Source organism: Lepidochelys olivacea (genome assembly GCF_965140295.1).
Source record: "Lepidochelys olivacea isolate rLepOli2 genome assembly, chromosome: 1".
Taxonomy (NCBI): Eukaryota; Metazoa; Chordata; order Testudines; family Cheloniidae; genus Lepidochelys; species Lepidochelys olivacea.
Window position 1 is genome coordinate 46,458,416 of NC_140411.1, and position 27,829 is coordinate 46,486,244.

At 44.8% G+C, this 27,829-nt stretch overlaps 1 protein-coding gene across 3 annotated transcripts in view; it reads right to left on the reverse strand.

The window, feature by feature from the left end:
- The window catches only part of USP12 (ubiquitin specific peptidase 12), a 74,689-nt gene extending 59,348 nt beyond the window's left edge, over positions 1 to 15,341 (reverse strand). The window contains exons 1-3 of one of the 3 annotated variants that reach the window (XM_084628964.1): positions 15,115 to 15,341; positions 8,636 to 8,907; positions 7,945 to 8,097 (exon numbers count right to left, since the gene is read on the reverse strand). In XM_084628964.1, the coding sequence (XP_084485090.1) occupies positions 7,945 to 8,097; positions 8,636 to 8,800 (318 nt within the window). In that variant the 5' untranslated portion in view covers positions 8,801 to 8,907; positions 15,115 to 15,341. Of the gene's footprint in view, positions 1 to 7,944; positions 8,098 to 8,635; positions 8,908 to 15,114 lie in introns of those variants that run through there. The other 2 variants (XM_084628963.1, XM_084628962.1) reach the window with 2 other exon arrangements.
- Positions 15,342 to 27,829: the final 12,488 nt, after the last annotated feature.

A 27,829-nucleotide genomic window follows, 5' to 3' on the forward strand; every position in this document is an offset into this window, starting at 1 on the left:
TGTTTAAGGCAATTTTAAACCAAACAAATTGAAAATACCAGAAAAGCATGTCTGACTGAGTTTGAACTTTCTGAGCCATCAAAATAAAACAAAAACAAACAAACAAACAACAGGTTTGGTCAGGATTTGGTACTTATTCCTAGGCACTCCATAACATGGGGCTGATCCAGCCAAAACAAGCATGCACAGCTTTCAGGACATAAATGCTCTGGATTTCCTAGACTCTGTAACAACAGTTACGCCCTAGTCAGATGAAGAAAGGCAAAGATATGCAAAAAATTAATCTGACTGTAAATCTGCAGAACAATGGATTAGGCGTCTGTCCTGCCTCCTTCCCAGGGGGTGTTTTTATGACCCAGCCCAGTCATTATACATGGCAATTAAAATCTTGGCAATGATTAGAGAAAGAACTAACTGAGTATGCTTAGCTAGTCCTAATTAGTCAGCAATACAGAAAAAAGTAGCCATTTTAATTGTTGGTGTTTTTCCGGATGACACCTCCAGAATGGAACTTATTTTTTTTTCATACAGCTCTTAAAGAAGGCAGAACATCTACCAAGTGTTCCTCAGACTAAACCCCATTCATATTTTTAAAACTTCCAAAATATTGCCTCACCTAACCTCTCTTGCACCAAGACAGACAGGATTATGTTAAATCATTTTACAATCCCCTAAAAGATGTTTTTATTTCTGTGTATGTTCTGGTTACTTCACTTTTAGTATGATATTTACTGACCTGCAAAAGTTACAAGTATTTTTGCATAACTATAAATAAAGCACACCAAAACAATAAGACATTAGTTCTTTTCTGAGCAACATTTGCACGCGCATCTAGCATTGCAAAGCAATGGACCTCAGGCCACATGATTTGTAACAATTTCAGAAATAATGATCTCCAGGAATGAAATGCCTGGAATGTACTATTATACCAGGATTACATTTTACAGAAGTTAGGGAATTGAGATCATCTACAAGGAGCAGAGAGGCTTGTTTGTTTTATTAATATTAATATTAACATTAGAATTCTGCAATCTTCAAGTTGGTTTTCTATACAGTTATATCATCTTGGCCTAATGACAGCCATTTCAGCACTAACATGTAGGAGACGTTACGGTATAATATGAAGCAGTAAAGGCTGGAACTGCTGCAAACTTCGTAAAATAAGGACAGAATATAATGATGTTGCTTATTTTGATGTTTTGGTGATGTTTTTATCTGGCACACTTTTCTATTGGACTGTCACCCTACTGCTTCCCTCACCTCCAGTACACCACTTCCCCAGTCAACAAAGGAAGTTAGGTTTGTTTAGCACAATTTGTTCTTAAAGCCATTTTGGCTATTACTTATCACCTTATCCTCTAAGTCAGTGGTTCTCAAACTTTTGTACTGGTGACCCCTTTCACATAGCAAGCCTCTGAGTGCAACCCCCTTACAAATTAAAAACACTTTTTTATGTATTTAACGCCATTATAAATACTGGATGCAAAGCACGGTTTGGGGTGGAGGCTGACAGCTCATGGCCCCCCATGTAATAACCTCGCGAGCCCCAAGAAGTCCCGACTGCCAGTTTGAGAACCTGTGCTCTAGGTGCTTGCAATTTAATAATTTGTTTCAGTATCTTTCTGGGTAATGAAGTTATGACGATTGTGCTTTAATGGCCTGAGTCTTCCTTTTTTCCTGCTTTAAAGATTCTTGCAGAGCTCTGCTATACTTAGGGTGACCAGATGTCCTGATTTTATAGGGACAGTCCCGATTTTTGGGTCTTTTTCTTATATAGGCTCCTATTACCCCCCCACCCCATCCCGATTTTTCGCATTTGCTGTCTGGTCACCCTAGCTATACTTACGGTTAAGACCAGCTTCCTGTTTAAAGCCTGACTGTTCCAAGTGCTCTAAAATCCTTACAGTTACTCAGATTACCTTGAAATCTGTGCACCTCATGTGGGTTCAGTGTAGGGTCAGTGATCCAAATTTGGGGCCACTTGGATAAACTCTCTTTTTGGGAGAGCTGTTTCTTAAAGTTGACCTATTCTGGCACACAGAGATCAAACCAGTACTCAGATCATCACATCAGGATCTCTGAAGCCCAAGGGTTACCCCAACAGAGTGTATGGCACCCACCAGCCCTTCAGGGGAAATCTAATTGGAATGTGATCTAAAAAAAGAAAGAGTTTGCTTCTCCAGATGGGCCCACTCCAAGCAGTTCTACTGCTCACACATCAAATGGATTTCACTGTGCACAGGTAGAGAGAGCAGCTAACAATCTGAAAAACTCTCTCTACATCACAGAACCTGTGTGGCTCTGATGGTATGTTACAGTCATCAAATCTGACCACCACCACAGGCACTGAGAGTATGAATCCAAAATAGGACAGAAATCTGAAACTGAAAGAAGGGATAACGTTACTGTGATCTGGCTCTGTACAAGGTTTTTTTTCATTCTGGGGAAATGTAATCAAAGTACAACAAAAATTTCAGAAGGCACTGAAACTACTTTTTGAAAAGAAAAACTACACAAGCAAATGCTTGCTCAGAGGGCAGGATGACTAGGGTGAAAGTAGGTGGGAATAAGGGGAGAGGACCTGGGGGATGGAGGCTAGTGGGGGAGGAGGGGTGCACTGGGAAGGGAATATGGGGGTGAGTGACAGGGGGACTGGGAAAGAATACGAATAGGAGTGCCTGTCAGCTCTACATTCCCCATCTGAGTGTGCTACAATACAGGAGCCCCCAGCCCACCTACAGGGATGTAATCTCCCCCTTCTCCAAGTGATCTGGAAAGGCTTGCCTTTCTGGGGAGGGTCTGAGCCCCTCTCCCAACCCCTTCATATGAGCTGGGATTTGGGGGTCCCTGCCCTCCAAATGTATCTGAGCCTCACTCCCTGCCCTGCTGGGTGAAGGACAGAAACTCAGGGGTTCGATTTTCCCCCACCCCCTTCCTGCCACCACTCATGTAAGCTGGGATGTTGGGATGTCTTGTCCCTCTAATGGCTTCAGGACCCATCTCACTACCCCCTCACATATAAGTCAGGATCTGGGAAAGCCCTGCTCCTCTGGTGGGGAGCTTAGAACAGGCATGCTCAGAGCATGCACCAAGAACACATTGCTGACGCTGGGGTGAGGGGTTGAGAACAGACATGCTTGACGCATATCACAGCCTCTCCAGTATTGGACAGAGAGGATGGGAACACTCATAGGTATAAATGGAGCAGTTCATATGTTTAGAGCTATTACTACAGGCTACACTCATCTCACTGAGATGTTCTCACCTCTCCGAGCCTCTCTCACCTGCCTTGTTAGTAACTACACATTGCAAACATTTCAAAGCATGACCATTATCCCCATTCCACTATAACAAAATATACAGGACACAGGAGAAGCACTCAGAAATCATATAGCAATTGTGTAGCTTAGTGGAAATACCACTAGACTGGCCTGGATGATCTTGGGCAAGCCACATCACCTCTCTGTGCCTCAGTTTCCCATATGTAAAATGGAGATAAGAAGAACATAAGAACGGCCATACTAGGTCAGACCAAAGGTCCATCTAGCCCTGTATCCTGTCTTCCGACAATCGCCAATGCCATGTGCCCCAGAGGGAATGAACAGAACAGGTAATCATCAAGTGATCCATTCCCTGTCACTCATTCCCAACTTCTGGCAAACAGAGGCTAGGGACACCATCCCTGCCCATCCTGGCTAATAGCCATTGATAGACCTATCCTCCATTAACTTATCTAGCTCTTTTTTGAACCCTGTTATACTCTTGGCCTTCACAACATCCTCTGACAAAGACTTCCACAGACTGGAAGTTGTGTGAAGAAATACTTCCTTTTATTTGTTTTAAACTTGCTGATTATTAATTTCATTTGGTGACCCCTAGTTCTTGTGTTATGAGAAGGAGTAAATAACACTTCCTTATTCGCTTTCTCCACACCAGTCATGATTTTATAGACCTCTATCATATCCCCCCTTAGTCGGCTCTCTTCCAAGTTGAAAAGTCCTAGTCTTATTATTCTCTCCTCATAAGGAAGGCCTTCCATACCCCTAATCATTTTTGTTGCCCTTTTCTGAACCTTTTCCAATTCCAATATTTTTTGAGATGGGGCGATCACATCTGCACGCAGTATTCAAGATGTGGGTGTACCATGGATTTATATAGAGGCAATATGACACTTTCTGTCTTACTATCTATCCCTTTCTTAATGATGCCCAACATTCTGTTGGCTTTTTTGACTGCTGCTGCACATTGAGTGGATGATTTCAGGGAACTATCCACAATGACTCCAAGATCTTTTTCTTGAGTGGTAACAGCTAATTTAGACCCCATCATTTTATATGTATAGCTGGAATTGTGTTTTCTAATGTGTATTACTTTACATTTATCAACATTGAATTTCATCTGCCATTTTGTTGCCCAGTCACCTAGTTTTGAGAGATACTTTTGTATCTCTTCGCAGTCAGCCTGGGACTTAACTATTTGAGTAGTTTTGTATCATCTGCAAATTTTGCCACCTCACTGCTTACCCCTTTTCCATATCATTTATGGATAGGTTGAATTCAGACCCCTGGGGAACACCACTATTTACCGCTCTCCATTCTGAAAACTGACTATTTATTCCTACCCTTTGTTTCCGATCTTTTAACAAGTTACCAATCCATGAGAGGACCTTCCCTCTTATCTGATGACAGCTTACTTTGCCTTGGTGAGGGACCCTGTCAAAGCCTTTTGGAAAATCTAAGTACACTGTATCTACTGGATCCCCCTCGTCCACATGCTTGTTGAGCACATCAAAGAATTCTAGCAGATTGGTGAGGCATGATTTCCCTTTACAAAAACCATGTTGACTCTTCCCTAACAAATTGTGTTAATCGATGTGTATGACAGTGTTGTTCTTTACTATAGTTTCAACCAGTTTGCCGGGTACTGAAGTCAGGCTTACCGGCCTGTAATTGCCGGGATCATCTTTGGAGCCCTTTTTAAAAATTGGCATCACATTAGCTATCCTCCCGTCATTTGGTACAGAAGCTGATTTAAATGATAGGTTACAGTTAGTAGTTCTGCAATTTCACGTAAGTTCCTTCAGAACTCTTGGGTGAATACCATCAGGTCCTGGTGACTTATTACTTCTAAAACCTCCTCTAATGACACCTCAATCTGGGACAGTTCCTCAGATTTGTCACCTAAAAAGAATGGTTCAGGTTTGGGACTCTCCCTCACATCCTCAGCCATGAAGACCGGGCAAAGAATTCATTTAGTTTCTCTGCAATGGCCTTATCATCCTGGAGTGCTCCTTTAGCAAGCTTTCTGCTTCTGATGTACTTAAAAAAAAAAAAAACTGCTATTACTTTTTGATCTTTGGCTAGCTGTTCTTCAAATTCTTTTTTGGCCTTCCTAATTATATTTTTACACTTTATTTGCCAGAGTTTATGCTCCTTTCTATTTTCCTTGCTAGGATTTAACTTCTTCTTAAAGGATGCCTTTTTGCCTCTCACTGCTTCTTTTACTTTGTTGTTTAGCCACAGTAGCACTTCTTTGGATCTCTGTTTTTTTAATTTGGGATATACATTTAAGTTGAGCCTCTATTATGAAGTCTTTAAAAAGTTTCCATGCAGCTTGCATGGATTTCACTTTTTGAGCTGTACCTTTAATTTCTGTTTCACTATCTTCCTCATTTTTGTGTAATCCCCCTTTCTGAAATTAAATGCTACAGTGTTGGGCTGTTGAGGTGTTTTCCCCACCACAGGGATGTTAAATTTAATTATATTATGGTCAGTATTACCAAGCGGTCCAGCTATATTCACCTCTTGGACCAGATCCTGTGCTCCACTTAGGACTAAATCAAGAATTGCCTCTCCTCTTGTGGATTCCAGGACTAGCTGCTCCAAGAAGCATCCATTTAAGATGTCAAGAAACTTTATCTCTGCTTCCCATCCTGAGGCGACATGTACCCAGTCAATATGAGGATAGTTGAAATCCCCTATTATTATTGAGTTTTTTATTTTAATAGCCTCTCTAATCTCCTTGAGCATTTCACAGACACTATCACCATCCTGGTCAGGTGGTTGGTAATATATCCTTACTGCTATATTCTTATTATTAGAGCTTGGAATTACTATCCATAGAGATTCTATGGTACAGTTTGGTTCATTTAAGATTTTTTAAGTATTCATTTGATTCTACGCTTTCTTTCACATACAGTGCCACTCCCCGATCAGCATGACCTGTTCTGTCCTTCCGATATATTTTGTACCCTGACATTACTGTGTCCCATTGATTATCCTCATTCCACCAAGTTTCTGTGATGCCTATTATATCAATATCCTCATTTAATAAGAGGCAGTCTAGTTCACCCATTTTATTATTTAGACTTCTAGCATTGGTATAGAAGCACTTTAAAAACTCATCACTTTTTAGCAGTCTGCCATTACATGATGTAATTGAATGGGACTTTTTCCATTTGACTGTTTCTCATCAGATCCTACCTGTATTTTATCATCTACCATCCTCTCCTCACTAGGACATAGAGAATCTCCATTAATAGATCCTCCCCTAAGAGATGTCTCTGTACGAATGATACGCCCACATCTTGAATACAGCGTGCAGCCTATAGGGAAACAATAATCTCTGTGGAAACTAGCGCCGCATCCTGCTGATTTCCCCAGGTGCAGATAGCTACAAACTTTTCCTGTAGTAAGAACAGGAGTACTTGTGGCACCTTAGAGACTAACAAATTTATTAGAGCATAAGCTTTCGTGGGCTACAGCCCACTTCATCGGATGCATAGAATGGAACATATAGTAAGAAGATATATATACACATACAGATAAGTTGGAAGTTGCCATACAAACTATGAGAGGCTAATTAGTTAAGATGAGCAATTATCTGCAGGAGAAAAAAACTTTTGTAAGGATAATCAAGATGGCCCATTTAGACAGTTGACAAGAAGGTGTGAGGATACTTAACTTAGGGAAACAGATTCAATATGTGCAATGACCCAACCACTCCCAGTCTCTATTCAAACCCAAGTTAATGGTATCTAGTTTGCATATTAATCCAAGCTCAGCAGTTTCTCGTTGGAGTCTGTTTTTGAAGCTTTTCTGTTGCAAAATTGCCACCCTTAAATCTTTTACTGAGTGGTCAGAGAGGTTGAAGTGTTCTCCTACCAGTTTTTGAATGTTATGATTCCTGATGTCAGATGTGTGTCCATTTATTCCTTTGCGTAGGGACTGTCCAGTTTTGCCAATGTACATGGCAGAGGGGCATTGCTGGCACATGATGGCATAGATCACATTGGTAGATGTGCAGGTGAACGAGCCCCTGATGGCGTGGCTAATGTGATTAAGTCCTACAATGGTATGATAGTAGGAACTCAACACACATCTGGCTTGCCATCAGTAACTTGGAACAGAATATCCCTTTGCCATTCAGGAATCTCCCAAATTGTTATGTCCTCCCAAATGCCTAAAAGGATAATAAAACCATAGGTAGCAAACTATGGAAAGTGGCACTTACCCCCCAAGGCTAAAGTGGACTGCAATTTTTAACAATATATCACTAAATGAATTTTGTAAATTTCACCTTACCATTATGTGTGAAGGCTTTACGCTCTGAAGTGGTGCTTAACTCTAAGTGGTGTACAAGCAACATTTAGAAACTAAAAAACTGTTGGTCTCAGATATACTGAAGCACAAAATTATACAAAATATCATGTTTTGGCCTTGAGATCCTAAAGAAATTTCTGCTGATGATATAATAAAATTCTTCTGAAATACTGAGACAGTGTACTGTTTCATTTCTATTTTCAGGCCCTTCTACTTCTACCCTTGCAGGCCAACCACAATCAAGCAGGAGCCTGGCAGGGCAGGATCGTGCTGTCATGATGCAGTAAAACATTGTGAAGAGCACAGCAAGCCACAATAATGCAGACAGCATTGTAACACTTACATCCAAACGGTTCTGTAAACAGCACCAGCAAGATTTTAATTGGCCAAATGCGCATTCAGCCACCATTCTGTACCTATTGAGAGTGTAATTAAACCTTCCTTTGCCAGGGCTTCTGAAATCAGGTACAATCTCGTAACACAAGGGTGGGGTCTCCTAGAATAAAAGTGGGGACAGTTACTCCATTTATGACAATGTCATTTGATGAGAATAGCATCCCAGTATGTCCATGAAGGAAAACTACCAATCAGCTGAAAAGTCTGTCATCATGCACTTTTCTAGCAGTCCATGTTGGCATCCATGAATCAGCCTCTGTGGTTGACAAGGTCCAGCACAGCAACGGAGTAGTAGCCTTTGTGGTTTATGTACTCTGGTGCTCCTCGAGGGAGGACAAGCTTTGGGCACAAATATTATCATGGCCCCAGTGCAGTTGGGAAACCCCATTCTCTCAAAACCAGCAATTACGGCAAGGATATTTTTTATGCTTGCCAGGTTTGAGTAAATCACTTGCCTCATTGCCTCTGAAACCTCCACCACCACAACCATCCCACTCAAATTGCCAACACTGAACTGGTTAGCAGTGGACTTGTAGAAGTCAGAAGTATCCAGCTTCCAGATGGTTATACAACCAGCTTCTGGACCAGCATGGCCACCCTCTCTCAAATTGGAGGTTCGTGAAAAGCTGCTCCCAAAGCTCCAGAAATGTCACTTTCTTCATGCAAAACTTCTGGAGCCACTGCTGATCATCCCAGGTCCACATGATGATACAATCCCACCAGTCTGTACTTGTGATCCTGCTCAGGAAGCACTGGTCTACACAGAGGACATCAGCAGCTATACTGAGAGTTGTGAGCAGCATTAGCCAGTTAGCATCTCATTCTCCTCCTCCGCTGAGAGGTGCCTTCAGTAGGTCAGAAAATGCCATCAAAACATCCACCAGCATCTCATGGATGCTCTGCCCATTTCCTGAAATGGGAACAAAAGAACAAGCAGAACAAGTTCTTCTATCTATGTTGTTGGCTCTGGTTGCTGAGAGCATGAAGACCGAAAAGATGGCTTGGCTGAATGTGTTGGTGGGCTGAAACAACTTCCAATATGGTTCTGAAGGATGGATAGTCAAGTTTTCCCACAATGCACCAGGAACCAAGGACTAGAGCAGCTACAGCTACAGAGGGAGCCAGGAAGTCTGGGATATATGCAGGTTTGACTCAGGTCTGCATAGTGCAGAGTGGATGCGGAACAGCAGGTGTGAGACCCAGGTCCAAAAATTGTAAACCCAGGGTCATTAATCAGTGTGGATATTCAAGTGCAGACTTATAAACACCAAGTCTCTGGACTCAAATCCAAAAGACCCTTGGCTTACATTGCAGCGCAGATATCCCCTAACTTAGGTAAATATTCTTTAACCTGTTCTTTCCCTCTTCTAGCCTATGTTCCTTCCCTTTGTTGCTAATATTATATGTGTTAAGCATATGGTTACACACAACCTTTTTAGTTAAGACCAACAAAAAAAGGCATTAACAACTTCATCTCCTAGCCTCAAAGTAAAGCACAAGGCATCCCTGACATATAGCTTTAACCATTTGCTGTAGTGTTCAGAGGCAGCCGCTCTGGCTGTTCACAATGTTCTGAAAGTCTCTGCACCTCTGCCAATCAGTGAGGCTCTCTCCCATTGAAAAAGTTATCCCATTAGGCGGATATTGCTCATCAGACTCCAGCCTTGTTATCAGACACCAGCATATCCCTTTCAGCCTTCTGAATACACATTCCACTGTTATTCTCCAGCTACTCAGGATATAGTTGAACAGCCCCTTTCTCTATCCAAATGTCCAGTTAAAGGCTTCATACACCAGGGAAGCCAAGGGCAATCTAGGTCTCCCAGAAGGACCGTGGGAATCATACCATCATTAACATCCAAAGTAGTCCTGGGAGGACACGTGTTCATTAAAGAAAACAGTTCTGAGTTTCTAATGATCCTAGCAACATGGATCTTTCCAGACCACCTCACATCAATATTGGCAAACCTTCCACGGTGATCAACCATTCATCAACATTATCTGAAGCACCATTCAGATATACCCATTTCTGTTTATGAACTCTGGTGTGGGAGGCAAAAGAATATGCACAAGGGTCTCATCAATCGCCCCAATATAATTCAGGAACCCCAACCATGCAAATCCATCAATAATCTCCTGTGCACTACCAAGTGTTATCACCTGGGGGATCAACACTTTAATGCACTGAACATCTCCATGACAACAGCTGCAACAGCACCAAACTGATTAGCTACTGACCAACTGGGAGATAGTTAGCTTCGAGATGGTGATGGCCACAAACATATCCATGGTAAGAGGAACTCTCATGTTCATACTCTACTGCAGCAGCTCAGGGGTTAGTAGCATACAGATCTCTGGTAAAGTGGCCTATATCCTGAAATTCTATCACAACTATTGGTCATCCCAGGTCTGCAGCACTATCCTTTCACACCACTCAATTTGTTTCTCAAGCCCAGACATGGTGCTCCTCCAAGTGAAGCTGCCCCAGGAAAAGTTCATCCACAGGTAGTTGCTCAGTTTCCCCCTCCTCCTCTTCCCAAATTGGCTCAGCAGCGCAGTAGCTGACTCCCAAAGCCATTTGGCTGCATGACTACAAATACAGCATTAATTACTGTGACAGATATAACAATATCCTGCAATACTCTACACAAATTTTATGGAATTAAGTTAAACCTTATTGAACTAAGGATTTCAGGAGTCAATTGAATTAAAAATGTCATTGTTTATGTGCTATTTTGGAACTGTATGTAATTTCTCTAGGAGATGTGACTAATGCAATCTCTGGGAAGCATTAGGAACTTCAAAGGACTTTTTCGGAAAATACATGTGAAATGGAATCCCTTGGGTTCACCAAAAGGGGTCATATAAGGTCTCTTATGATATGCAAGTATGGAAAATGTGCAAGAAGTTCTGAATATATGCTGAAAATTATATTCTGTAGGCCTTGTAAAGACAGGGTATGCTACTTTTGGATGACTTGAGACAAACTTGTCCAGACAAAGTGGAAGACACTTATCTCTCCAGCGGACCATTGTATATTGTGTTTCTTATTATAGAAATCTATTAGCATACTAAGTCAAATGCTAATGAAGAGCTTGCAGAGACTTCAAAAGGAAACTAACAGGAAGAGGTAAACAGCAGGGGGCAGCGGGGAGAGACGCTGTTTTCAGGTGAAGATAAAAGCTCTGGTCTGGTCTATCTGGGATGCAGAGAGATACGCTGGCATCCTTCAATCTATAAAGACAAGTGCCAGCAGGCTTCATCTTATGAAAGGGGGATCTCAGCCATCCTGGTTGAAAATGCTGAGGAAAGGACTTAAAATAAGCTATCTTGCTGGAGACAGGAATGTTTTGAGAGTTAAATTTCAGCTCTAGAAAGACTGTTATGATTTTGTTTTATATGTAATCATTTGTTTCCAATATTCTTACTTTCCATCATCTAAATCTCTGTTCTTTGGTAATAGATATATTTACAGTGAAAACAAGAATAAGTTTAAGTGTTTGTTAAGAAAAATGGCAATCCTGAATTAAAACTAGTAAATTTTTGTGTACTATTCCTCTGAGAGCAGCAAATCTGAGACTTCTGTGAGTGTTCGGTGGACCAGGGGCTGGGTGCTCAAGAGGGATGCTTGGTGTGCCTATCGTTAACCTTCACAGACAAAGCAAGGCCTGCCGAGGCCTGGAAGTTAGTGCTCATGTTGCTAGAGGATGTTGGAGTCAGGGAGCTGATCCACAGCAGGCACAGACAAGACTTCCTCATGCTAAGGGCAGGTGGAAGTGAGGTGCCTCACAACTCTGGATGCCTTTGGGAAGCATCACAGTAGAACACTCAGGGCTGACCCCTGTTGGAGCCCATTAGATAAGCCCTCCCAGTTAGACAACGAATCATTGATAACTACTCTTTGAGTACGATCTTTCAACCAGTTGTGCACCCACCTTATAGTAATGTCATCTGAACCAGATTTCCCTAGTCTGCTTATGAGAATGTCATGTGGAACTGTGTCAAAAGCCTTACTAAAAATCAAGATATATCATGTCTATTGCTTTCCCCCATCCACTAGGTTTGTGACCCTGTTCTTGACAAATCCATACTGACTATTCCTTATAATCCTATTATCCTCTAGGTGCTTACGAATTGAATATTTATTCCGGTATCTTTCCAGGTACTGAAGTTAAGTTGACTGATTTATGATTGCCCAGGTCCTCTTTAAAAAGGGGGACAAAGAAAGGTAGTAGGTTTGCCCTTTTCCAGTTCTCTGGGACCGCACCTGTCCTCTGAGTTCTCAAAGATAATCACTAACAGTTCCAAGATTGCTTTGGCTAGCTCCTTAAGTACTCGAGTGAATTTCATCAGGCCCTGCTGACTTGAATATACCTAACTTATCTAAACATTATTTAAACTAGTTTTTCCCTATTTTGGAATGTGCTCCTTTCCCCTTGTTAATATTGTGCTGAGTATCCAATCACCATTAATTTTCTAGTGAAGATTACTGAGCTTGGCAAAATAGGCATTAAACACCTCAGCCTTCTTGCTGTTATAGTTATTAGTGTGTCTTCTCCAGGAAGTAGAGTACCTACACTTTTCTTTGTCTTTCTTTCAATCCTAATGTATTTAAGGAACCTCTTACTGCCTTTTATGTCCTTTGCTAGGTGTAATTCATTTTGTGCCCTTACGTTTTTGGATTTTGTCCCTACATGCTTGTGCTAATGTTCTGTACTCCTGAGCCATTTGTCCACATTTCCACTTTTTGTGGAATTTCTTTTTGATTTTCAGGTCATTAAAGAGCTCCTGAGAGAGCCTTCCTATTCTTCCTATCTTACTTCCGCATCAGAATAGTTTGAAATTATGCCTTCACTACTGTCCCATTGAGAAACAGCCAGCTCTCCTTAACTCCTTTATCCCTTATTCTCTCTGTACCAACCCAATTTTCATCAAGCCACCATGAGAGAGTCAAGTTGTAAACGTAAATTTTGAATACTTTTAATTTTTTTTAACAAAACAAATATTTAAAACACCACTTAAATTAAGAACTTTTATCTCAGCATGATAACTATACTGTTGGGACCAGCTTCAGCATAATGTGTGCATTAATTTACACTACGATTGTAAATAAGATCCTAGATTACCTATTAAATTTAAACACTGCAGCTTTACAATGGGTATCTTCATCTAGCTGTCCTATCCCAAGATCCTAGTAAAGCACAGACATTTTGAAATTCATTTTAAATTTTATAATGGCTTTATCCCAGAGCACATCGTGAGTTAATACACCATAAGACTGACCATAATATGTACCTGATGTAAAAATGTCTTAGTTATATATAGACATATTTTAGTTCATCACAAAAGAGATATAACTGAAACAAAATGCCTTAGGTGACAACACAGAATGTAGAGACCTCTCCTAAGTCACTTATTCAAATCCAACCCATACCTGATGACTATTCAGTAGCTTACCTGAAAGCACTTTGGGTGCTCTCTCATACCACAAACATGTCACTACAGTAGACTAGCAACGTTACTGGCAATTTTAGCTGGCATGCTATAGAAAGTTATTCATTTAGAAGTGTTTGGGCCTCCTTTGAAACTTTTGCTTGATATATTCAGACAATACAAAAAGAAAAGGAGTACTTGTGGCACCTTAGAGACTAACCAATTTATTAGAGCATAAGCTTATGCTCTAATAAATTGGTTAGTCTCTAAGGTGCCACAAGTACTCCTTTTCTTTTTGCGAATACAGACTAACACGGCTGTTACTCTGAAACCTGTCAGACAATACAGAAATTCCTAAAAACTGCAGAACAGTCTCCCATGGGAAGTGGAGGAAGCCCCACTGCTTGAGAAGTTTATAACTAGACAGAGAAAAAAGCCTAGAGAAAGTACTGTAGGGAATGATCCAATAGGTCTCTCCCCACTTCTGCAGTCTCTAAATTCACATTTTTGTGCTCTCAGAAGGTGTGTAGATAGCTCCTTCATTCATAGTACAGTTTTACAGAGAAGTGGAATGCAAGATTCCCTACAATGGTCTGCCAACGTGCCTCATCTGTGAGGAGAGGCTATTTCTACAGGTTAGAGGATAGCTTGGTCTCAAAGTTCAGCACTCTCAAAGAGCACTAAATTCCCAGTTTTTTAAAATTAGAGACAGAAAAGTTCTATTACACCAATTAGTGTGGTCATAACTCTTTCTTCACAAATAATTAAGGATGAAGTTCAATTAAAAATAAACACTGACAGCTGTGTTCCAATCCGGACTTGGACCGATGCAAACCTTTCAGACTACATACCAGTATGTGTACCATACTGCACAAGACTAACTACACTGGCTGCTAATGCAGCTTTTAAGGGTAACCAAGAGTGCACCAGATTACCACTGTGACATGACAGCCATGCCCACATAACATTAGTGAGGCATTATGTACTAACTACTACTGACAAAAATTTATGATGTGGAGTTGGGGGGGGGGGAGGGGGAAATCAAGATTTCTAGAAATCCTACAGTCAGTAAAAACCAGCTTGAGCAAATATTTTAAAGCATCTGCAAGATTTCCAATACAATTTTGATAAAGACTTTACTGGTTAACTAATGATTCCTAGTTTCCTGTGTCGTTATTTAAACCAAGTTTCACCTTATGTCCATATTACGCTTCCCCACCCCCCACTGCCATTTGCGCTTGCCTCAGTACTGCATTCTCTAAAGCCGATTAACTACACCCAGTTTTTGATTCCCACCCTCGCTCCCTCCCACGGCGAGCGGCACGCTCTTCTACGGGAGCCGCACAAAAGCCAGGCGGAGAGGAGGCACCGCTCCGAGGAGCTTGGTTTTCGAACCCAACATAACCCGCGTCACCTGTTTGCAAGGGAAGGAAGCGCCCCCCTCACGCCCTTTCCCAGCACCCGCTCCGCGCGCGATGCTGCAGGCCGCGCAAGCGCCGCCTCCCGTCCCCATTCCAAACCCACCCCCGACTCAGTGCTTCGCTCACACCCCAACCCCCCCGCAGCACGCCCAGCCGCCCCAGGACCCGCCCCGCCAGGAGGCTCCCCCTCACACCCGGCCCCCTTCGATCACCTCCCTCCCCCACAGGCCCCGCGGGTGCCCAGCCGGCCGCCCCCCCCTCACCATGGTACAGATAGAGGCGATTTTGGAGACCGTCATTAGGATTTCCATCCGCCCAGCGCCATCTTCCGCCCACTCACAGCGCCGAGCCGGGGAGGGGGCAGCCCCCACCAGCCGCTGCAGCGGGACACGTACCCCGCGCGCCAGACCCGCCGCCCCAACCGCCGGGCGCGCGGCTCCAAGAGGCAGAGGCTAGAGCGCGAAACCCTCCTCCTCCTCCCCGCCCCGCGCGCGGGCACAGACCGCGAGCCCACCCCGCCTTACGCCGGCTCCCTCTGGGCCCTAGCGCCGCCCCACAGCTGCCCTCTGCTTCCTCTCGGGCCTTTGCACCGCCCACTCTAAGCGGCTCCCAGCACGGGGCTGTAGCGCCGCCCCACATTGGCTCTCTCCGGGCGCTAGCCCTACTGTGCCATTCAGCCCCCTCCCCACCGGCCCGGCTGCCCACGCCACCTGGAGTCCTGCCGGCCTGGGGCCCCTCCACCACCCGCGCCTGGAGGGGACGGGCCCCACCTGCAGGGTGGCAGCGCAGCACATGGCGGCAGTAACCTGCCGCACCTGGCCGAAGTCAGGCCCTCCCCCCCGCGGCCACAAAGCGTGTGCCTGGCTGACACAGCAGGGGCCCCTGGAGCCTGACCAGGGGCGGGCTCTTGCTGTTTGGGGCCTCTTCCCGTTGCTGGGGGGGGTCAGAAACTTAATTCTCCATACAGGGGAGAGTGGTGGGCAAACCCCAGAGTCCAGGAGCCCAGGCGTTGAGAACAACACCCCAGCGTACCTGCAGTCAGGCCCTGCCCTGCCACTATTAAACACTGGCAAAGCTCCAGAACTGGTAAAACATTGTGGTACCATTCACAAACAGGAGCCTGATTTGCCTAGGGTGACCAGATGCTAAATACAAAATATTGGGACTGCCGCAAGGGGAACACCTTTTCACCCGGCACCTTCAGCAGTGGGAAATAAATCTTGCCACTGAAGAAGGAAGTACCCGCCGCCGAAATCCGTCAGCAACTGAAGGGCCCGCCGTCAAAGTGCCGCCGAAGACCCAGACGTGCCGGGTCAGTGTAACAATGAAAAAGGCGCGCCCGCTGCCCATCATCACCGCCTAAGGGAGGGGAAAAGAAAAAAAATGCACCCGAAACAAAATATCGGGACAAATGGTGTCCCGACCGTACTTTGGTCAGGACACGGGACAAACTGCTCAATATCGGGACGTCTGGTCACCCTAGATTTGCCACTGTTTTACTTCAGCTTTAAACAGCTGTAACACCATTGACGTGGATGGGGTTACACCAGCATAGTGTAACTAGGGTGACCAGATGCCCTGATTTTATAGGGACAGTCCCGATTTTTGGGTCTTTTTCTTATATAGGCTCCTATTACCTGCCCACCCCATCCCGATTTTTCACACTTACTCTCTGGTCACCCTTAGTGTAACACACACGCCTCCTGGGTGTGATGTTCTTTCCCATCTAGTGGCACTGAGACCACTTAGAGAGAGAGATAAAATGAGACTGTTCTACAGCCTTAGCTAACAGCCAGTTGGCTTTTACCGCATGAGTAGAGGCTCATGCACTAAGCTCCAGAGGGCCCCGGTTTGATCCTGCCAGCTGACCGGTGTTACAAGTGGGGGCTTGTATGGCATTTCAACTAGGAAGACTGAAGCTTGGGACACACTTCCTCAGCTGGAGGAAGTATGTAACCCACACACCTCCTTGGTGTGGTGTTCTGTTCCTTCTGGTGGCACCAAGACCACTTAGAGAGAGTTAAATGAGTCATGCTGAGGGAATTGATTGATTGTTGGGATGATGAAAAGACAAGGTGAGAAGGGATTTTTAATGAGTTTTTTTATTATGTTTTTTAAGGTGGGGAGGCATACCCCTGACTCAACGCCAGAGCCTGTTCCAGGAAGAGACAGGCTAAACCTGCAGCTGCTGAAGGGATAGGGATTATCAGAGTGGTCAGTTTATACATATATATTTTTCAAACAACAGATCTAGAACTAGAACTAACAAGACCTGTGTCCATTCATCTTAATCACTTTATATGAGACTCCCTTTCCTCCATCCTTTGTCCTTTTAGATTACAATGTCTTTGAGGCAGTGACTGTCTCTTCCTACACATATGGAAAGTGCTGAGCACATTTTAATAAATACTAATAAATACATAAATAAACAAACAGTGTTTAGAAACATGTGGCCAAAACTCATAAGGGCTTTTTTTTTCCACTGTGAAAACCATAGATTTTTGAATCTTTACTATATAAACAATTGTGATTCTTCACTTCTGAAGGTCATTAGAAAAATCCTACTTAACACTAACATTAGACCCAAAAAAATGCCGCTCAATAGCTCTTTCAACTAAAAATTGGGGGGGCAGAGGTGTATTTTCAAAATGAGCATTATAATAGAACTATTTGTTGCAACCTTAATTTTGGAGTTGCAAGCACTCCATAATATTAACTACTTGATGGATCATTTGATGATTACCTGTTCTGTTCATTGCCTCTGAAGCACCTGGCATTAGCCACTGTCAGAAGACAGAATACTGGGCTAGATGGAAAGTCCCTGGAAAAATCATGGAGCAGGTCCTCAAAGAATCAATCCTGAAGCACTTGCATGAGAGGAAAGTGATCAGGAACAGCCAACATGGATTCACCAAGGGAAGGTCATGCCTGACTAATCTAATCACCTTTTATGATGAGATTACTGGTTCTGTGGATGAAGGGAAAGCAGTGGATGTATTGTTTCTTGACTTTAGCAAAGCTTTTGACACGGTCTCCCACAGTATTCTTGTCAGCAAGTTAAGGAAGTATGGGCTGGATGAATGCACTATAAGGTGGGTAGAAAGCTGGCTAGATTGTCGGGCTCAACGGGTAGTGATCAATGGCTCCATGTCTAGTTGGCAGCCGGTATCAAGTGGAGTGCCCCAAGGGTCGGTCCTGGGGCCGGTTTTATTCAATATCTTCATAAATGATCTGGAGGATGGTGTGGATTGCACTCTCAGCAAATTTGCGGATGATACTAAACTGGGAGGAGTGGTAGATACGCTGGAGGGGAGGGATAGGATACAGAAGGACCTAGACCAATTGGAAGACTGGGCCAAAAGAAATCTGATGAGGTTCAATAAGGATAAGTGCAGGGTCCTGCACTTAGGACGGAAGAACCCAATGCACAGCTACAGACTAGGGACCGAATGGCTAGGCAGCAGTTCTGCGGAAAAGGACCTAGGGGTGACAGTGGACGAGAAGCTGGATATGAGTCAGCAGTGTGCCCTTGTTGCCAAGAAGGCCAATGGCATTTTGGGATGTATAAGTAGGGGCATAGCGAGCAGATCGAGGGACGTGATCGTTCCCCTCTATTCAACATTGGTGAGGCCTCATCTGGAGTACTGTGTCCAGTTTTGGGCCCCACACTTCAAGAAGGATGTGGATAAATTGGAGAGAGTCCAGCGAAGGGCAACAAAAATGATTAGGGGACTGGAACACATGAGTTATGAGGAGAGGCTGAGGGAGCTGGGATTGTTTAGCCTGCAGAAGAGAAGAATGAGGGGGGATTTGATAGCTGCTTTCAACTACCTGAAAGGGGGTTCCAAAGAGGATGGCTCTAGACTGTTCTCAATGGTAGCAGATGACAGAACGAGGAGTAATGGTCTCAAGTTGCAGTGGGGGAGGTTTAGATTGGATATTAGGAAAAACTTTTTCACTAAGAGGGTGGTGAAACACTGGAATGCGTTACCTAGGGAGGTGGTAGAATCTCCTTCCTTAGAGGTTTTTAAGGTCAGGCTTGACAAAGCCCTGGCTGGGATGATTTAACTGGGAATTGGTCCTGCTTTGAGCAGGGGGTTGGACTGGATGACCTTCTGGGGTCCCTTCCAGCCCTGATATTCTATGATTCTATGATTCTATGGATCTTTGGTCTGATCCAGTATGGCTGTTCTTATGCTCTCCTCCCTGCTCTATAGATCATACAGGTCCTCGCCCATTCTCACAATTTTCCCTCACCTCTTTCTGTCAAGAGCATATTTTTCACACTGATGGTAATTCACATTAAGACCTCTTAGGCCTTGCTCAGTATTATCCCTCCACCTTCTCCTGGGTCAACCACAAGATCAAGCATCAATAGGATGTCTGTCCAAAAGACACTTAGCTCATCTGTCTTTCATCATTCTAACAACATGCCCAGCCCACTGAAGACAAGTTTTGACCGCTAGGCAAGGTCAACACTATACCTTCCAACTGTGGTTGACCTCATCTACCCACATTACAGTAAAATATAGAGAGCCTTGTCTCCACTAGGATTTTACAGCAAGATAATTAATGTGCATTAGTATCTCACTGTAAAAACACACCTCTTTTGGCAGTGAAGACATAGGCACAGGTTGAGGTGCATTTGTGTTGTATGCTCATTGTGCTATTAGTCAGGTGTGTGTCCTTGGGTGGAGGAACAGATGGTATATACTGTTGGTTTCCTTAAATTTTAATTTCTTTGCTTTTTAGGTTCTGTGTTAAGTATATTATAGGTAAATCTAATTTACCTGACACCAAGAATAGTGTTTTTATGTTATTTTATATATAGTACAGTGGGATTAATCTAAAGGCAGCAACTCTGTACCTAACTCCTAATTTATCAGGAGTCATTCAAGTACAATTCTAAGTCAGTTTTATCTCCATAATCTCAACACCTGAAGGAGAAGAAAATTAAAATAGTTTATAAATATTTACAGTAGTTATAGGAGCAGGGGGAAAATAACCGGATCCTTTGCCAAATAAAGAAAAACTAGATGAGATTTTAGCAGAGATTTTTTTAGTGTAGTCTCTGTGTTTATAGAGGATAAAGATATAGAAGGATATAGAAGAGCCTTCCTTCTTTCCTATATTTTGGAATCTATAAGAGTCCTATTGTTAAAAACTTGTTACTCCGTCTCTTGTTTAAGAGTTCTCAGGTGGCATTTAAGAAATGTCATCTCACTATCCTCAATAACCCTCTTTGAATCCTGTAATTGCTCTACTTTATCTTATCCCATTGTGAACCAGGGTATACATAGTTAGGTTATTTGTAAAAACAAAAGGAGTACTTGTGGCACCTTAGAGAGTAACAAATTTATTAGCACATAAGCTTTCATGAGCTACAGCTGAAGTGAGCTGTAGCTCACGAAAGCTTATGCGCTAATAAATTTGTTGGTCTCTTAGGTGCCACAAGTACTCCTTTTCTTTTTACGGATACAGAATAACATGGCTGCTACTCTGAAACCTTAGGTTATTTGATGATTGAAAGAAATGATATCAGTTAATGGATTTTTACAGACTCTCTTATACTACCTGAAGCATTTATTTAAGGTAATTCTCAAACGATAAACAGTTAATAAGGAACTTCCCTTTTTTTCTGTCCTCATGTGATTGATTGGCGATCCCTCAATTCGAGGATGATCTCTACCACGGATTTACATATGGGTCCTGAGATGACTCAGGAGTCCCATCCTGGAACCCCAAATCCGCCCACAGTAGATAAGGACATTTTGTGGTAGGCCAGCAGCCTGCTGGGAGAAAGTTATTTCTTTTTCCTTCCTCCTCTCTCTTTTCAGCTTCGAGGGCAAGGCACTTCTTCTCGAAGCGGGCTACTGCCCGATGGAGGATATGGCACCACTGGGGTCGGTTGGTGGCTTGCTCTTCCCAGTTTGTGATGTCCACATCAGTTTTCTTAAGATACACTTTCATTGTAGTGTTTTCTCTTTCCACCACTGGATCTCTGACCGGGGTGAGCTGAGAGTAGAGGACCTGTTTTGGGACGCAAGAGTCTGGCATCTGCACACAATGTCTGGCCCAGCAAGGCTGGTGCATGAGGATCATTGCTTCAATGCTGGTAACATTGGCTACAGCGAGGATGCTGGTGTTAGTGATGTGATTTTACCACTTGATGCAAAGGAGCTTCCGGAGGCATTGTTGGTGATACCTCTCCAAACTTTTGAGGTGCTGTCAATAGGCCACCCAGGTTTCACATCCATAGAGACGTTTAGGAAAAACAACTGTCTTTTAGACCTGTATCTTGGTGTCCTGCCATAGGTCACGATCTATGAAAATGCATCAGAGTAATTTCCCAAAGGAAGCACTTGCACACTGGATCCTGTGCTGGATCTCACTGTCGATTTTTGCATTTTGAGAAGGTTGGCTACCGAGGTAGCTAAAGTGCTCAACTGTCTCCAAAGTCGGACCCTCGATGGTGATTTTTGGTGGGTCATGTGCAAGGCCTGAAGCAGGTTGTCCTCATGTAAGCAGGGTCTGAATGAACTCTCCTATGACAGCTAGTTGGTGGGGGGGGAAAGAGACTTCAGGAGCAAATTGTATTTACATGAACACACCTACTCTGCCAAGATATCCAGCAGATAGAGCTGTGTTGCTCAAAGTGATCAACTTTGGCTGGTGTTTGGATACAAATCACTTTAGTACTGAATGTAGGGTAGTGAAATGTTATCATCAGTGTTGTCTTTACTGTATGAATAAAGGGGAGTAGAACTGTGCTTAACCTATCCCAAATGAGGGGGTCACCCTCAGCTGAAAGGATCTTGTTAAGCCAGGGGCTTGAATGCCAGACCCCTGTGAAAGTAAGAGAGGGGGGGATAGGTGTCCCAGTTAGGAGGTGTGGACCGTCCCTAAAGGTGGTCTGCTTTAACCTGTTCCTCCCCACTTTTCAAAGATAGAGCTAAATAGGCTTCATTAGGAGTCTTATGTTATTTCAAGTACTTAATAATGGCTGAAATCACTTGTAGTGGGGCAGTGTTTCTGGCCAGCCTGCTGAGAGCTTAAAAATCACTAAGAGGCTGATCTGCAGAGGTTACAGCAGAGAGGCAGGTGGCAGCCAAAGGTAACTGACGGATAGCCGGCTGGCGAAAGTGGCAAGCAGTCAGCTGGCGGGGCAGCTGGGTGGTGAGGAACAGCAGCTGGCAGAGTGGCCAGCAGAGAGGAACCATGGCTGGCGGGGTGGTCAACCAGAGAAACTGCTCAGATGGCAGAGCAAGCAAGGTGTCTTCTTCACTGGATGGGAGGTGAACTCACACAGATGCACCTCTGAACCCTGGGTCCTCACTGACCAAGGACAGCCACTGTGAGTTGGGTGTGATGAGGGAGCAGAGGGGGGAACAGTAAAGGAATTTTTGGTTGTAGAACTCAAGAACATGAGGCAGAAGGCACTGTCCCAAGCACTCTGGGGTGGGTGACCTGCTCACAGTTTTATGATTATGAATTCCTGCTTGTGGCATTTTCCCTAATTAATATCGGGTGACGTCTCTCCTTTCATTAAAAGTTTCTTTTCTACACTCAGACTGCTTGCAAGTGGGGAAGTATTGCCTCTCAGAGGTGCCCAGGGGCAGTGTGTAATTTTCCCAGGTTATGGTGTGGGGGCTTGGGCCGGTTCTGTGTTGTATTGTTGAAAAGGAACTCCTACATATTGAATCGGGCCCTGGTTGCTGCTGACTCCACCTGGCACAAGGGTTACACTCACATATATTTTCCTAATTATTTTAACTATACATTCTCAGGCATTAATTTGTTTGAGATCTGACAACTGTTGCATCAAACATGATGCTTTTCTGCAATACCATAATGAAGAGATAATGAGTCAAATTATACTTTCAGTTACAACCACATAATCCCATTGACGCTTATTAAGTGAACAGGACCATTTCAGAGAGTACAGAAGCAGATGCAGTGCTTACAAATAAAGTGATAGCATGTGTTTGGTCTGTCTGTTTGTTTGTTTCCATGTGGCTGGCGGTTTGAGCCACTATACAAGCCAGGCAAAGAGATCTTCTTGTTCATATTTTTATGTGGTGGGCATAGGTGCCAACTCTGTGGGTGGTCCAGGGCTCAAACACCCACAGAAAAAAATAGGGGGTGCTTAAAACCCACAGCCACAGTGGTTCCAAGTTCCAGGGCTGGCCACTGATCAACTGTTCTGTGGGCCCCAGGCTGGACACTGATCAGAAAATGGCTGGCAGGAGGTGCTGGGGGTGGGCAGAGGGGTCTTGGGGGAGGAGATGCAGAGGAGCAAGCGGTGGGGCCTTGCAGGAGAGGGTGGAGCATTGGGCTGGTTGGGGGGGCCCTGAGGGGAGGGGCCAGAGCGGAGGCAGGAAGAGGCAGAGTGAGGGCAGGGCTCCAGGGAAAGAGACGGAGTGGGAGCTGGGCCTTGGGGTGGAGCATCCACTGGGAAAAACAAAAGGCAGTGCCTGTGACTGGGGGTTTGAGCCACTAAATAGGCCAGGCAACATCTGCTTGTTCATGTCTCTGTGAGGAAGGCATGGCTTTAACCCAGTGTTTCAAGTCTGAGTGATTAATCCCTCTTTGTTAGCGAAGGGGTGGATCTGAACACTGAGATTTAGGGTACGTCTACAGTCCAAAATTATTCTATTTGAATTTTCAGAAGCTATTTTATACATTCGGTCTTCTGTGTCCCCACTAAAGCGCGTGAATTCAGCGGATTGCATCCACAGTACCAAAGCTAGCATCGAAAGTCGGAGCGGTGCACTGTTGGTAGCTATCCCACAGTTCCCGCAGTCCCCGCCGCCCATTGGAATTCTGGGTTAAGCTCCCAGTGCATGGTGGGGCAAAAACATTCTTGCAGGTGTTTCTGGGTGTGTCATCAGAAAGCTAAGGAAGACAATCGTTTCGCACCTTTTTGGCGTGCAGACGCCATACTGCTTTCAGCAGATGGTGCACCGCTCCTCTCCTGCTACTATGAATCCACCTCTCATTTCCTCTCATCTTCCTATGTAATCTCTACTATCTACTCTTTCTCTTCCTCATCGAACGCTTCTGCTGCCAACTCTGATCAGCTATTGTGAACCGAGCAGCACAGCTTCCACCGCCAACTCTGCTCTCCCACTATTGCCACGCTTCCGAGCTTCTCCATGTTGTCTGTCCTGGGCTCCCACCTCTGTGAAAGCCACAAAAGGCAACCATTTTTGGCCGTTGTTCGGTTATCATGAACCGAACAGCACAGCTTCCGCTGCCTCTCTACCATCCTACGTTTTGAGCACTTTTTCCAGGATTACCCGGGCAGGCGCCATAGCCATGGAGCCCGATCAGATCTCCACTGCAGTTTTGACCATTGTAAATACCTCGTGCATTATCCAGCAGTATGTGCAGTACCTGTAAAACTGGATGAGGAAGTGACGACAGCATGATTACTATACGGATGAGGACATGGACACAAACGGCACAGCATGTGGCAATTGGGAGATCATGGTGCTGTTGGGCCAGGTTCATGCCGTGGAATGCCGATTCTGGGCCCGGGAAACAAGCACAGACTGGTGGGACCGCATAGTGTTGTGGGTATGGGATGATTCCCAGTGGCTGAGAAACTTTCGTATGCATAGGGCCACTTTCATGGAACTTTGTGACTTGCTGTCCCCTGCCCTGAAGCACAAAGACACCAAAATGAGAGCAGCCCTCACAGTTGAGAAGCGAGTGGCAATAGCCCTGTGGAAGCTTGCAACAACCAACAGCTACCGGTCAGTCGGGAATCAGTTTGGAGTGGACAAATCTATGGTGGGGGCTGCTGTGCTGCAAGTAGCCAACGCAATCATTGACCAGCTGCTATCAAGGGTAGTGACTTTGGGAAATGTGCAGACCGTTGTGGATAGCTTTAAAGCACTGGGGTTTTCTAACTGCGGCGGGGCAATAGATGGAACGAGTATCCCTGTCTTGGCCCCGGAACACCGGGGCAGCCAGTACATAAACTGCAAGGGGTACTTTTCCATGCTGCTGCAAGCTCTGGTGGATCACAAGGGACATTTCACTGACATCAATGTGGGATGGCTGGGAAAGGTGCACAACACTCGCATCTTCAGGAACTCTGGTCTGTTTGAACAGCTGCAGGAAGGAACTCACTTCCCAGACCAGAAAATTACTGTTGGGGATGTTGAAATGCCTATAGTTATCCTTGGGGACCCAGCCTACCCCTTAATGCCATGGCTCATGAAGCCGTACACAGGCAGTCTGGACAGTAGTAAGGAGCAGTTCAACTATAGGCTGAGCAAGTGCAGAATGGTGGTAGAATGTGCGTTTAGACGTTTGAAAGTGCGCTGGCGCAGTTTACTGACTCGGTTAGATCTCAGCACAACCAATATTCCAATTGTAATTGCTGCTTGTTGTGTGCAGCACAATATCTGTGAGAGTAAGGGGGAGACATTTATGGCGGGGTGGGAGGTTGAGGCAACTCACCTGGTGGCCAGTTTCACACAGCCAGACAATAGGATGATTAGAAGAGCGCAGCAGGGTGCGCTGCACATCAGAGAAGCTTTGAAAGCCAGTTTCATGACTGGCCAGGGTACGGTGTGAGAGTTGCATTTGTTTCTCTTAAAGTTACTCGCCCCATATATATATATATATATGAAAGGAAATAAAGTCACAATTATTTAAAAAACGTTCTTTATTATTTGTTGCACAAAACACTGAAAGAAATCAGAAGCTAGATGTCGTGGGGGGGCGGTATTGGGTTATGGGGGTGAAGGAGGAGGGAAGGACAAGTCCAGGAACCAAATGAAAATTTAGGATATGCCAGCTTTCTGCTGCTTGTGCAGTCCTCAGGGGTTGACTGTGTGGGTCCCCGTAGCCTCCTCCCCCCCCCCGTTCTTAGGCGTCTGGGTGAGGAGGCTATGGAACTTGAGGAGGAGGGAGGGCGGTTATTCAGGGGCTGCAGCAGCAGTCTGTGGTCTTGCTGCCTTTCCCGCATTAGATCCACCATACAGCGGAGCTCCCCCGTGAGCTTGACCATAGCATCCTGCCTGCTCTCATCGTGCACATCCCTCCTCTCTTTGTATTCATGTAACGCTTTACCCAACTCCACAATTGTTTGCCTCCACGCATTCAACTGGGCCCTATCAGTGCGGGAGGACTGCATGAGCTCGGCAAACATGTTGTCCCGAGTTCATTTTTTCTGTCTTCTAATCTGGACCAGCCTCTGGGACGGAGTAGATAGGGGCCACGTTGAAACATTTGCACCTGCTGCGGGAGGAGAAAAAAGGGAGGGTAGTATTTTAAAAAATACATTTTAGAGAACAAAGGGGATACTGTTTCTCAGTGAAACAGGCAATTCACAGTACACAGCATATGTTCTTTCTGTACAAGGTCTCATTTTGCCTTTTATACTGACGTGCCTGCCACATGTGGCCAGGCAACAGAATTCAGCTTGCAGGCTCTCTGGAATGATCGCTTCACACCCCCCACCACGGGGCTCCGATGAGGCTCTGAGCAAGGATGAGCTCTTTAAACTAAACGTGAACAGCCCAGCGCGGCTGGGTTTCCCTCCACCATGTGGCTCCAATCAAGCTCTCACTCACCAGAAGTGCCTTCTCCAGGGTCATGGTCTGGAAGCAGGGTTTGGGAATAGGGGGAGACTATTGGCTCCAGCATTAAGAATAGTTCCTGGCTAGGCGGGGAAACAGATTCCCCACTTGCCGCCTGTGCACTGTCCTCCTCCTCCTCTTCGTCCTCCAAAAACTCATCCTCCTCGCTCCGTGCTACTCCCCCCTTGCAGGTGTCCACGGACAGTGGTGGGGTAGTGGTGTTGTCACCCCCCATAATTGCATGCAGCTCCTGGTAGAAGCGGCATGTATGGGGCTGTGACCCAGAGCTCCTGTTTGCCTCCCTGGCTTTTTGGTACGCTTGCCTGAGCTCCTTGATTTTTGTATGGTACTGCACTGTACGTATTTGTATTCCTTTTTTTGGAACATAGTTCTGCCATAACAGATTCATCTCCCCAACATGCAATGAAATCCAGTACCTCCCGTTCGGACCAGGCTGGAGCTCGTCTGCGAATCCGGGACCGCGTGGTCTCTTGAGATGGTGGACTCTGCATGGTCGCCTTTTATGGTGGACTATGCTGTTGGTCACCTGGGCTGATGGTGACCAAACAGGAAATTCAAAAGTTCCCAGGGCTTTTACTGCCTACCTGGCTAGTGCATCAGAGTTCAGAGTGTTGTCCAGAGTGGTCACAAGGGAGCATTCGTCAAATTGCGTCCACAGTACCTGTAACCCGGAACTGCGATCTCGATTTTAGCGCTACTCCACTTGCCGAGGTGGCATACAGAAATCGGAATAAAGAGCCCTTTAAATCGAAAAAACTAGTTTGGTTGTGTGGACGGAACCAGTTTTATTTTGAGGTAACTCGGCTAATTCCGAAATAACCGCGTACTGTAGACCAGGCCTAAGTATATAAATCAGTTGCCAAGTGATCTGAGCAGGCAAACTGGGGAGTTTCAGATGAAGCTTGTAGAGAGAGTGTGGTTCTTTTAATTTAGGTATGGCTCTATGCCACACAGCAGATATGAAAGGAACAACCTCTGTTACCTGCCTTGGAAGTGGTATATTTTCCTTTCTGGAGAAGGGGGGAAAAAAAGAAAACCCTGGTGCATGCAGTGCAAGCTGGTGGACATAATGGAGAAGATATATGATTTGGAAGTGCAAATTTCAGCTCTGCATAGCATCTAAGAAAGTGAAGTCTTCTTAGATGACCAGATTCCAAAATGCATTGCCACATACACTACAAGGGGAAGGATCTGCAGTAAGAGAACTGGAGAGCATAGAAACCAAAGAAGTAAACTGGTGATTTGTGACTCAGAGGGGAAGAGAACCAGGAGTCATCCAACCAGAATAGACATAATGGTTGGCATGTTAATATTTGAACTTGCTGTTCAGCTGTAGAGAAGGCACAGGGGAATACGTTGATCG